Source organism: Boleophthalmus pectinirostris, unplaced genomic scaffold (genome assembly GCF_026225935.1).
Source record: "Boleophthalmus pectinirostris isolate CB_2022bp ecotype Guang Dong unplaced genomic scaffold, ASM2622593v1 HiC_scaffold_17, whole genome shotgun sequence".
NCBI classification, from domain to species: Eukaryota; Metazoa; Chordata; class Actinopteri; order Gobiiformes; family Gobiidae; genus Boleophthalmus; species Boleophthalmus pectinirostris.
This window is the reverse complement of record NW_026571115.1, coordinates 32,608,349-32,621,019: the sequence shown is the minus strand read 5'-3', so window position 1 is coordinate 32,621,019 and position 12,671 is coordinate 32,608,349. Positions and strand designations below refer to the sequence as shown.

Below are 12,671 nucleotides of genomic sequence, written 5' to 3'. Positions count from 1 at the left end.
TCCATGGCATTTTTATTAAATAATTGCATTTATTTGTTGCAAAGTTCAAGAACAGCAGGTTAATAGAAAACATAGTCTGATAAATAATAACTATGAAAAGAGTAAACACAACTATTGGCTAATAAGTGACTAATGAGTAATGACTATGGTTATGTACAGTGTTGGGAAGTTTACTTTTTTAATGTATTCCCCTACAGATTACAGATTACATACCCCAAAATGTATCTTGTAACGTAATCCATTACATTACTTCAAGTGAGTAACGTAATCTGAATACTTTGGATTACTTGATATTGTCGTGCTTTTTTAAACTACATGAATGTACCAACCACATCCTGAAAATTCATGTTTGTTCAGTCTTCACTTGACCGTATAAAAAATGATAGAGAAATAATTTTTATATGAGATCACAGTTATGTCCACACTACTGTTAGTGTCATATTGTATTAGTTTAGTCCTGGTTTAGTTCTGGTTTAGTCCTGGTTTAGTTTGGTTTAGTCCTGGTTTATCCAACCATCCATCCATCCATTTTCTTCCGCTTATCCAAGGTCAGGTTGCAGGGGCAACAGTCTGAGGAGGGCCTCCCAGACTTCCCTCTCCACACACACGTCCTCCAGCTCTTCCAGGGGGATCCCGAGACGTTCCCAGGCCAGCCGAGAAACATAGTCCCTCCAGCGTGTCCTGGGTCTTCCCCGGGGCCTCCTCCTGGTGGGATGTGCCCGGAACACGTCCCGAGGGAGACGTCCAGGAAGCATCCGGAACAGATGCCCGAGCCACCTCAACTGGCTCCTCTCAACGTGGAGGAGCAGCGGCTCTACTCCGAGCTCCTCCCATGTGACTGAGCTCCTCACCCTATTCTCTAAGGGAGCGCCCAGCCACCCTGCGGAGGAAACTCAATTCGAGCGCTTGTATCCACGATCTCGTCCTTTCGGTCACTACCCAAAGCTCATGACCATAGGTGAGGGGAGGAACGTAGATTGACCGGTAAATCGAGAGCTCCGCCTTTAGTCCTGGTTTAGTTCTGGTTTAATTCTGGTTTAATTCTGGTTTAGCCCAAAATGTGAAAACAGGAAAATGTCGCAGTGTAATCCATTTATTTCAACAAAGTAACTGTAATCCAATTACCACTCACTGAAACAGTAACTGTAACTGAATACAGTTACTCATAAATTTGTACTCTGATTATGTAACTCCGGTACATGTAATCTGTTACTCCCCAACACTGATTATGTACAGTGCATAATATGAATAAATATATGTTGACTTCAGTGCATTATATTGTTACGTACAATGAGTGGTGATGTTTTATTTAACATATGATATAGTAAATAAAAAACATAATTTCAGTATTTTGTTAAAGGATTTATACAGGTTTTTATTCAGGTTTTTATTCTGTATTAAACGGGTAGTGTAGATCTAGTGACACGCTTAATTATTAGTTATTATTCCGTATAATCTTTTGTCTTTTGTTTTTACACAGAGAAGCAATAAAACAAGTAAGGGCCATACTTCCTCAGAATTAACCACAAACTGTATAAAAAAATAAAATAAATAATAAATACATAAAAAAAAAAAAAAATAATAATAATAATAATAAATACATAAGAAAAAATAAATAAATAATAAAAGTAAATAAAAATAAATAAATAATAATACAGTCCATCTCAGACCTGGGTATTGTGCAGCTCCTGGGCCACATAGGGTCATACTCTCAGTGGCCCATTTAAGATCATTTGGAATTACAAAATAAACATATTTTATCATTTAACTCATGCATGGACTAAACCTGCATTGCTTTTGTTTTAGAGGACTTTTTTTTCTCACTTTTTCATTGCTTAGTCATAACATAAACTCTTACCAGCTCATCAAAACAATCCTCTTTACTGCTTTTTATAAAGAAATACAATTAATATTATGCAGAATTTAGTTAAGCTTTATTTTTTTTTTCTGTTTCTCATGTGGCCCCGTGGGGGAAAAAAATAAAATAAAATAAAATAAAAATAATCACCCCCCGCTGCTTTAAGGAATTAACCGGGGACCTATTTTATGACTTGTTTGCGTGCTGGCGGACGAACATCTCAAGGACCGACCGATCCTTGTGATGCGGCGCACTTCCGCGAGATTACAGTAAGTGACGTGCGCGGTGACGTCAGCGCGTACACGGGCACCGTCGGGTTTGTTGGGTTTCGCTGCGACGCTACGAATGTTCGTCCATTCATGAAAACAAACACGGGACGAACTGAAAACAGCATTTGTAATCGAAAAAGTGCTTCTACGTGACTGTGTTTTTACTGTGTTTTCAAGTGTTAAAACGTACGTACAGTTTTAATAAAATCCAGACGGTATTTGACCCGCTTTTCTTTGCCCCCACAGCCATCTGCCAGACAGTTTAATCCTGACCTGCGGTTGGGGGCAGGGTTAAAAAAAAAAAAAAAAAAAAAAAAAAAACAGGCTCGTACAGTTCTTTCCTCCAGACTGCACACACAGAGGTGGATAGAAGAGCAAAAATATTACTCATAAAGGTTCAGAATCGTGGTTCAAGAAATTCAAGAACTCTGCTTTTCTGTTGTTTACAATATAAATGTTTAGTATGTGCAGTGTTGGGGAGTAACAGATTACACGTACTGGAGTTACGTCATCAAAGTATAATTTATGAGTAACTGTATTCAGTTACAGTTACTGTTTCAGTGAGTGGTAATTGGATTACAGTTACTTTGTTGAAATAAATGGATTACACGACAGTATTTTCCTGTTTTCGCATTTTGGGCAATTTTCTTTTTTCTTTTTTTCAGTAATTCCACTCATTGCCGGAAACTAAACCAGGTCTAATCTAGATCTAAACCAGGACTAAAACCAGGACTAAAACAGGTCTAAAACCAGGTCTAAAACAGGCCTAAACTAGGTCTAAACTAGATCTAAACCAGGTCTAAAATAGGTCTAAACCAGGACTAAAACCAGGTCTAAATTAGATCTAAACTAGACCTAAACCAGGTCTAAAACAGGTCTAAAACCAGGTCTAAACTAGATCTAAACCAGGTCTAAAAAACTAGTCCTAAACCAGGTCTAAAACCAGGTCTAAACTAGATCTAAACCAGGTCTAAAATAGGTCTAAACTAGATCTAAACCAGGTCTAAAACAGGACTAAAACTGGACTAAAAGAGAATTGAACAGGATTTAACAGGACTAAATCCTGCTGTGTGGACGTGTCTCCTCCTCTTCTATCAATAATATTTTTAATTTGGTTCAGTAAAGTCTGGTCTTTTTTATTTTCTTTTATCAGATAAAACATCTTGTGTTACGATTTCCTGGTCTTTGTTTCTCTACAACAAACCAAGTAATCCAAAGTATTCAGATTACGTTACTCACTTTAAGTAATTTAATGGATTATGTTACAAACTACATTTTGCAGTGTGTAATCTGTAATCTGTAGGGGAATACATTTTAAAAGTCACCTTCCCAACACTGATTATGTGTATGATTATTGTTTTTCTCTTCGCACAAACTCGAAATAAAACCATCAATCAAAAGATTCTGACTGTTTACATTTGAGGTTGACTGGACAACAAAACAAAAATAATGTACTAAATAAGATAAAACTACATAAACAGTCAACTCTTTTCATATTGTCAACATAAAGCGTTTGTCACTTTACTTCCGCGCAGTGAGAAGAGGAACCAAAACCAAAACAACTTACTCTGATACTTTTAAAATAGCAGAAGAGGTTGGTAGTACTCTGTTACACATACTCACATTTAGTTGAGTAACTTTTTAAAGAGTACTTTTCTAGCAGCATACTTTTATTCAATTTTGTTTAATGTTTTTATTGACTTTACTGAACTGTACTCTTGCTTGTAAAGTAAAGTAAAAGTCGTGCTTCCTCTTCCATCTGTGATAAGTCTAAAGTGACAAAACCTTTATGTGGCCGTATGAAATGGTTTGAACGTTTGTGTTTCTTGCAGCTCCTTCAGAAATTATTTAGTTTGTCTCATTTGTGTGTCTGTCCAATGAAAAGACCAGATTTTGTGCTTTACTTCATATTTTGTCCTTCGCATTACATCAACTTCAAATTATAAATCAAATGATCTTTTGGATTGACAAAAAAGGATGATGTTTTACTGAGTTATATCTTTTTAACAATATGAAAACAAAAAATGGTTGAGCCAGAATTGGAAATTGAATTGTGAAATTTATGTATTAGGAATTATGTTAAAATCTCATCTTGTCTCATTCTTGTGGATCTCATATCTCATCTTGTCTTGTGGAAATTGTGTCTCGTCCCATCTCTACGTATTACGTCTCAACTTTAAAGCTCCTATATTACGCGAAATTGACTCTTGTAAGCAGGGGCGTCGGACTGGGGGGGTGAAGGGAACTATTTACCCAGGGCCCAGTGCAAGGAGGGGCCCCACACAAAATCCTTTACTATCCATTTTTAATTTTTCACAATATGAAGTCTGGGCCCACCAAGATGATTTGAACGTAGGGCCCAGAATTTGATACTCCAGCCCTTCGTGTGAGCACGGAGCCATGTTATAATGTTGAATCTGTGTATCATTCGTTCATTCATTTTTCAATATAAAACCAAAAATAAGAAAACAAAAAAACAACAGTTTTCTTCGTTATTTGTCTCCAAAACCAAAATGAAAAAACGGATAATGATTCGTTTTTTCAGTTTTCGATTTTGTGTTTAAATGAAGAATGGAAAAAACGGATAATGGATGTTTCCCGTTTACGTGACTTCCGTGACTGCGATGCCGAACTTTTGCACCGCATACGAACTGAACCGGGACTGATCCAGGTCCGAGACCAGACCGGGACCAGACCGGGACCAGACCGGGACCAGACCGAGACCAGAGCGGGCCTGAGACCGAGACCGAGACAAGACCAGGACCAGACCAGGACCAGACCGGAGGCTCAGAGCCCACGGCAGGACCGGAGCTCGAAGCTGAGGCTCGGACCCCGTGGAGGCTCGGAGTCAAAGCTCGGAGTCCGGTCTGGTCCCGGTCTGGTCCCGGTCTCAGTCCCGCTCTGGTCTCGGACCTGGATCAGTCCCGGTTCAGTTCGTATGCGGTGCAAAAGTTCGGCATCGCAGTCACGGAAGTCACGTAAACGGGAAACATCCATTATCCGTTTTTTCCATTCTTCATTTAAACACAAAATCGAAAACTGAAAAAACGAATCGTTATCCGTTTTTTCATTTTGGTTTTGGAGACAAATAACGAAGAAAACTGTTGTTTTTTCGTTTTCTTATTTTTGGTTTTATATTGAAAAACGAATGAACGAATGATACACGGATTATGTTGTTACCTCCTCAAAAACAGACCTGGAGTTGTGTTTTGTTTCATTCAAATGTCTGAACAACCCTTTATTATTAGTCTGTCACATCTCCAAAGCTCAGAATGCTCTGTTCCACCTTGTGATGTCATGAAGATGTAGTTTTCAAGTGAACAGCTCCTTTTATCTTTAGTTCAGTAGAGATTGTCAATTCCAGGGTTGAAATCATCCAAACGATTCTTATGAAGATGGAGTTTTGGAGTCGGGGTCTTGTTCACGACTGAGGGGAGGGTGGAGCGTGTGATTGACAGGTGGATCGGTGCAGCGTCGACAGTGATGCGGTCGCTGTATTTGACCGTTGTGGTGAAGAGGGAGCTGAACCTCTAGATTTACCACGTCGAGAGGAGCAGTTGAAGTGGCTCGGGCATCTGTTTCGGGCATGTCCTACCAGAAGGAGGCCCTAAGAAAGACCCAGGACACACTGAAGGGACTGTGTCTCTGGGCTGGCCTGGGAACGCCTTCGGGGTCCCCCTGGAGGAGCTGGAGGAAGTGTCCAGGGTGAGGGAAGTCTGGGAGTCCCTGCTTAGACTGCTGCCCCTGCGACCTGACCCCCGGATAAGCGGAAGAAAATGCATGGATGGAGGTGGAACAGTCTTTTCCATTTGAGAACGCAACCTAAATCTGCAGGTTTTTGCGTTAAACGTGTGTGAATAAAACAAAACACAACTCCAGGTCTGTTTGTGATGAGAAAACAACACCAGAACAGATCAGAAAACAGAGTAATATGAGCCCGTGTACCAGTCGTTTTTTTTTAAATTTCAATTAAGAACGAAAAACAATAAAATGGGAAAACAGTTTGTTCTGCTTCAGTGTTAAAAAAAAACCCTCAATCTCTATTTCCAATATTTAATTTAAACTTTATCTCAAAAAACAGTCTTGGTGAATCTTTTAATTTAGATATTTCATTCTCTCTGGTTTATTTGCCCCGGTAGGACTTACCTGAAAAATCGTTGCAAAAATATCAAACCAGAGAGAAAATAAAATATCAGTATTAAAATAGGCGTAAATATTGGAAATAGAGGTCGAAATCTGTTGGTTTTTTTGTTTGTTTGACACTAAAACTGAATAATGAAATAACAAACTGTTTTCCCATTTTATTGTTTTTCGTTCTTAATTGAAATTCAAAAGAACGAATGGTGCACGGACGCTTTAAGTTACTCTTGCTTGAGTAGTTTTCCCAAATACTGGAGTAATTTCTTGGACTATTACTTTGTCCTTCTACTTGACTAATATTATTTTTGTTACTCTTACTTGAGCACAACTTTTGGCTGAGTAGAAGTAAAAGTACTGTGTTTGAAAACTACTCAGAGAAGGTTTTCCGAGTAAATAAATAAGTAGCTTTAACTTCCTGCACACAAATAACATCGCAAAACAAAAAAACAAAAACAAAAAGATCCGACACGAACTTGTACATTGTTAGACAAAGGCCAGTTTAATTAGAACTAATTACACACAAAAATAAAATACTCTTACAAAATGATAGTGTTAACATACATCAAATTGCATCAGTCACCGAGTCCCGTGAGGCGTCTCTCGGCTTGTTTACAAAATAATAATAATAATAATAATTAATAATAATAATAATAATAGCATAAGATACCAGAGAGTGTGGGGTTTAGATCAGCCTTACAAAAACCAACGTCCATCCAAAAAAAACCACACAGCCGCCTCATCCTTTCGTGTGCAATCTGTTTCTCTTTTAAAATCTTTTCCTTTTTTTTTTTTTTTTTTTTTTTAAGTTAAGCATAAATTACAAGTTGATCTGCTGTTTTCTCCCAGTCCTGTACAACGCGCGTTTCACTTTGCATACACTTCATAAACGAGGAAAAAAAAAAAAAAAAGTGTGTTAAGAACAGTCCACGGTCGTCGAGATCGATAACAGGCAGCGTTTTTTTTTTTTGTTGTTTTTTTTTTTTAACCGAACATTCAAATTGTAGAAAAAAACGATTCCCCCCTTTTTCTCGATTTGGGAAAAGTAAAACAGAAAGACGGCGAGTTAGCAGGCAAAATAAAGTTGCGTTCGGGTGAAACTCGGAAAATGCGATCGCTCGGCTTCGTGTGTGACGTGAATGAAAATGGCGTAAGTCTGGTAGAGTGTAACCCTGGTTCTATGAAGTGTCTTGAAGGAGTTCATTTGTGACAAAAGGCAAACGAAATTTTGGATTGTACTGAACCAGGACTAAACCAGGATCTGAACAAAGAGGACTAATCCAGGACTGAACCAGGACTAAACCAGGACTGAACCAGGAGGACTAAACCAGGACTGAACCAGGAGGATTAAACCAGGACTAAACCAGGAGGACTAAACCAGGATTTAAACAAGCAGAACTGAACCAGGACTAAACCAGGATTAAACAAGGAGGACTAAACCAGGACTGAACAAGAACTAAACCAGGATTGAACCAGGAGAATTAAACCAGGACTGAACAAGCAGGACTGAACCAGGAATGAACCAGGATTGAACCAGGACTGAACCAGGACTGAACCAGGAGGACTAAACCAGGACTGAGTGTCGGGACGGGCCTGGAGGTGCCCCCGTGTAGACCGTCGGGAGACCGCAGGTGAAAGGACCGAGCTTCGACAGAGCTCCGTGCCCCAGTTTCACCCCACGATCGCGTTTTGCAGACACCCTGCTCTCTCTCTCAAGTCCAAGATTAGTCCTGCTTTAGTCCTGATTCAGTCCTGGTTCAGTCCATAAGCAGCCAAAGTCCGACATGGCAGTTTAAGACTACGATTACACTGAAATGAATCCGTGTATCACCATGTCACCGTATCGGAAACGATCCGCGTCCAGACATGTCGTTTCTGTTTCCGTACGCCTTCCCTATCCGTATTTGTTTACGTTTTACAGAAACGTTCATTTGCATAAACTGAGCGCTCAAAAAACAGCTCGATATTGTGTCGCTGATGCGGTTCAGCTTCTGTCGGACTAAAGGACACGACTCAGTGGAATATGAGTGTTGTTTCTGTGACAGAGGGGTGTTCTGCTGATGGTGAGTCTGTTCTGTGTTTCTGTCGCGTTGGAGATGGTTCATGTTAAACTTTTCAGAGATTATACGTCTGCAGGTCGTACACACAGACACACGTTTATATGAATAGACATATATTCTAGCCTCTTAGCGTTTTGGCGGTGAATTACTTTGCGGTGCATAGACTTACGTCAGAGTATCAGCGTTTTCAGGCGTCCACACTGTGCCGGATCAGGTCAGAATTCGTGGGAGTTGGCGGCACCAGATCGTTCCGTCTCTAGAGCCGTTTTCAGTCGGATTAGTGTGAACGAACACTGCATCCACAACGAAAACGACTCGAATACTTACTAGTGTGGACGGGGCTGTAGACACGTAAACAGGAAATGGCCGTTATCCGTTCTTTCCATTATTCATTTAAACACAAAACTGAAAACTGAAAATCGTTATCTGTTTTTTTCATTTTGGTTTCCGAGACAAATAATGAAGAAAATAGTTGTTTTTTCGTCCGAATGAATGAGTGATACATGGATTCAGCTTCCGAGGCGTCCGACGGAGCTGCGACATTTTCAACAGCCAAAACATTTCAGCTTTTACAGAAAACCGCTGCTACTTTTATTTCAAATTGGAACCAGTTTTACAGAATACCAGACTATACGGTAAAAACGTGTGAAGTCGCCGATATAAAAGGTTACGACAATGATATTTAGCACCACGTTGTTTTAAGGTAGTATTTTTAACAGTATGGATGGATAAAATTCAGCTACAACGAACGCCATAAGAAAGTATTTAAAGGGTTTGCTTCGTTTTTGCAATTTTCCATTCATTTCAAATCATTATGGCACAAGGACAGTAGCTCCTGGTTACGCTTTTTTGGATATTTTCAGATTTGTATTTATTTTTTTTTAGGTTTAGAAAATTTTCATCCCATCCAAAAAATATCCGCGAGCGTAACCAGGCCCGTAAAATTGTTCAACGTTTTTTTCAACAAAACAAATCGATGTAAAAAAAATCTGCAACTTTTTTTTTGTTTGTTTTGCCCGATACAATGGACAATAGACTTTTCACAATAAATTAGATACATCATATAGGCTTTAGTTGTGTCCATATAGAAAAATAATCAGGATATTTAAAGAAACTAGTCGGGGAATGCGGCGTCAAGTCCTCGCCGCGATGTCCGTGAGTTTTCGAGTCTTTTGGGTTGCCATGTTTGCACAAATCCCTCTTTTTTTTGTTTGTGTTACCCTGTCAACAAACCCAGCTCCTTCTCTCTTTTCTTAAAGGTCCTATATTACCCAAAAAACTGATATAATGTTGTTACCTCCTCGAAAATGTGACTGGAGTTGCGTTTTGTTTCATTCGCACATGTTTATCGGTTTATTATTACTGTATTTTTTGGACAATAAGGCGCAATGTCAATGAACGGGTCTATTTTCATACGTAAGGCGCATCGGATTATGAGGCGCATTAAACGAAACAAAACAGATCAGATAAATTAAACTTTACTAAGGTGCCATTTTGGGGTCCTACTACGGAAGCTGTAATGCCCCAGATAATCTATCAAGCGGTGCGGCTTCGTAGCTCACAAAAGTCGTATTAAGGGTGTGTTTACAGGAGAACGCTTGCAGGTAAAAACGACAAAATATTTTAACAGAAGTGCCTTTCGTTTAGACGGTGACGGCGTTTTTGGGGGTCTTAAAAATGCTAATTTCTGAAACCACCTTCCAGAGTGGAAAAGTTGAATACACTCCGCCGTAGCGTTTCGTCTACACAGCTCAAGACGCAAAACTCTGGTCGGATCTGCTCAGGTCACGTCGTGTTTACGTCACATAAATCACCACCAAGCCGCCTGGCATGTAAACCCAATCGAATTCCACCAGTGTTGGGGAGTAACAGATTACATGTACCAGAGTTACGTAATCAGAGTACAAATTATGAGTAACTGTATTCAGTTACAGTTACTGTTTCAGCGAGTGGTAATTGGATTACAGTTACTTTGTTGAAATAAATGGATTACACAGAGGTATTTTCCTGTTTTCACATTTCGGGCTATATCCCCTTTTTTTTCTTTTTTTTTTTTTTCTCAGTAATTCCACTCATTGCCGGACACTAAACCAGGTCTAAACCAGGAGGTCTAAACCAGGTCTAAACCAGGTCTAAAACCAGGTCTAAACCAGGATCTAAACCAGGTCTAAAAACCAGGAAGTCTAAACCCTAAACCAAAGGTCTAAAACCAGGTCTAAACTAGGTCTAAACCAAGTCTAAACCAGGTCTAAACCAAGTCTAAAACCAGGTCTAAACCAAGTCTAAACCAGGTCTAAACCAGGACTAAACCAAGTCTAAACCAGGTCTAAACCAGGTCTAAACCAGGTCTAAACCAGGTCTAAACCAGGACTAAACCAGGAGTAAACCAAGACTAAACCGGGTCTAAAACAGGATTTAACAGGACTAAACCAGGCTGCGTGGACGTGTCTCCTCCTCTTCTATCAATAATATTTTGAACTTGGTTAAATAAAGTCTGGGCTTTTCATTGTTTTTGAGAAAATTAAAGGACTTTAAATGCGCCTTATCGTCTGAAAAATATCGCCAAAGCTCAAAATGCTCTGTTCCATTTTGTGATGTCATTTAGTGGTAGTTTTTAAGGTGAACACCGATTTACTCTACAATACTCTAGAATAATCATATGTCGTTGCTTTGATTTTTGAATATTTACTTTTATTTTACGCACAACTGAGATCGCCAATAGAAAGTCTGACAGCTGTGACTTCAGAGTTTGGCAAATCCAGGGCTGACGTGATCCAAATGATTCCAGTGAAAGTGTAAAGAGTTTAAAAACGAAGTGGAGCATTTCCCGTATCACCACATAATGACGTCAAAAGGGCGGAACAGCGCGTTTTGAGTTTGCGAGAAGAACTCAGCCTAAATACGGCACGTTTTTTTGCGTAAAACTTGCGTGAACGAGACAAAACGAAACACAACTCCAGGTCCGTTTGCGACGAAAATACAACATTACAACACGGATGAGAAAAAGTGCAATACGGGCCCTTTAAAACACGGTTGCTACATGAAGTATTTGATAGGATACAAAAGGAAGAGCAAAGTGTCGGTATTTTCCACGAGTTAGTGAGTAGAGTTCGTAGCAGCTGGAGGGGTCCGTTGGTTGGTTTGTTGAGTTTGTTGAGTTTGTTGGTTCCGCGACTCGGCCGTTGCGTCCCTCGGAATCGCGGGTCGGCTTCACTCCACAGCGAAGCCGCACGTCTCCTCGATGGCCGTCAGCAGCTTGTCGTACAGTTTGTCGTAGTGCTCGTACGGGGGAATGTCGATCCGGTTAAAACTGGACATAAAAATAAATAAATAAGAAACACGAGGGATTTGTGTTATGAGCAGCGGTGGAACGTAAACAACGTAAAAGTTTAGATTTGAGGCGTCTTGAGTCGAATTTAAAGTGGACGATTTTACTTTACTTCACTACGTTTGAGAGCAGGTGTCTGTACTTTAAACTCCACAACATGTTTTATTATAGTTTGAGACCTGCTGAAAAGCCTGAGGGTTTATTTTTAACATGTAATTTGAGCAAACAAAAAATACAAATAAAAACAATCAGGAAAAAAGTCTAGTCAGTTTTTTGTTTTTTTTTTTTTTTTGAGGAACAAACTTCAGCACAAATCGTTATCAAAATCTCTACATTTGAAGTTTTATAAGACCTCAAAATCTGTGTGGAATACTTTTACTTTTTAGTTTTTAAATGCATTTTTAAGCAGGTACTTTAATACTTTTATTTAAGTAGATTTTTGCTCCGGTGTCTGTACTTTTACTTAAGTATTAAATGAAAGTAAATTGTGTAGTTCATCCTTTTTTGATTATGGGTAATTTAGGCTTTTTAAATCATTCTAGGCGTCTTTGCTTTAGTTTTTTTATGACTGAATAACAAAAAACAAGTAGTTTTTAAGAATAATTGTTGATACTGTTTCCAAGTTTACACGAGAGCTTTAATTACGAATAAAAACTATTTAATTCTGAATAAAAATGAATTCTGCTTTAAAAAGACCAAGTAAACACTGAATTCCTAATGAAAATAATTATTCGGAATTAAACTTAATAAGTAAGTGGGCGGTTTATTCCCATTTTAAAGCTGAATGAATCATTTAAACATTTTTTCTTCTTAAAAATGATTCCGTTCGTTGGGTCGCCTTTGAGTCCACCAGCTTTTAATTAAAAATATTAAATAAAGGCGATTTAACGTGTTTTCCATGTAAACTCGAAAGAGAATATTTTAATTCCGAACTATTTAATTCAGAACAATTAATTCAAATTCAGAAAACGTGGTCTGTGTCACTTCTTGAAGGACCTGTATGTAAGATTTTTATTTTA

The 12,671-nt window shown here is 38.9% G+C and overlaps 1 protein-coding gene across 3 annotated transcripts in view; it reads right to left on the bottom strand.

Annotated features, from left to right (window-relative positions):
- Nucleotides 1-10,542: 10,542 nt before the first annotated feature.
- Nucleotides 10,543-12,671, bottom strand: part of LOC110175789 (E3 ubiquitin-protein ligase SMURF2) — a 159,658-nt gene continuing 157,529 nt past the window's right edge. For all 3 annotated transcript variants that reach the window (XM_055152329.1, XM_055152330.1, XM_055152331.1), the window contains exon 19: nucleotides 10,543-11,634. In XM_055152329.1, coding sequence (XP_055008304.1) covers nucleotides 11,535-11,634 — 100 coding nt within the window. In that variant the 3' untranslated portion in view covers nucleotides 10,543-11,534. The remainder of the gene's footprint in view (nucleotides 11,635-12,671) is intronic.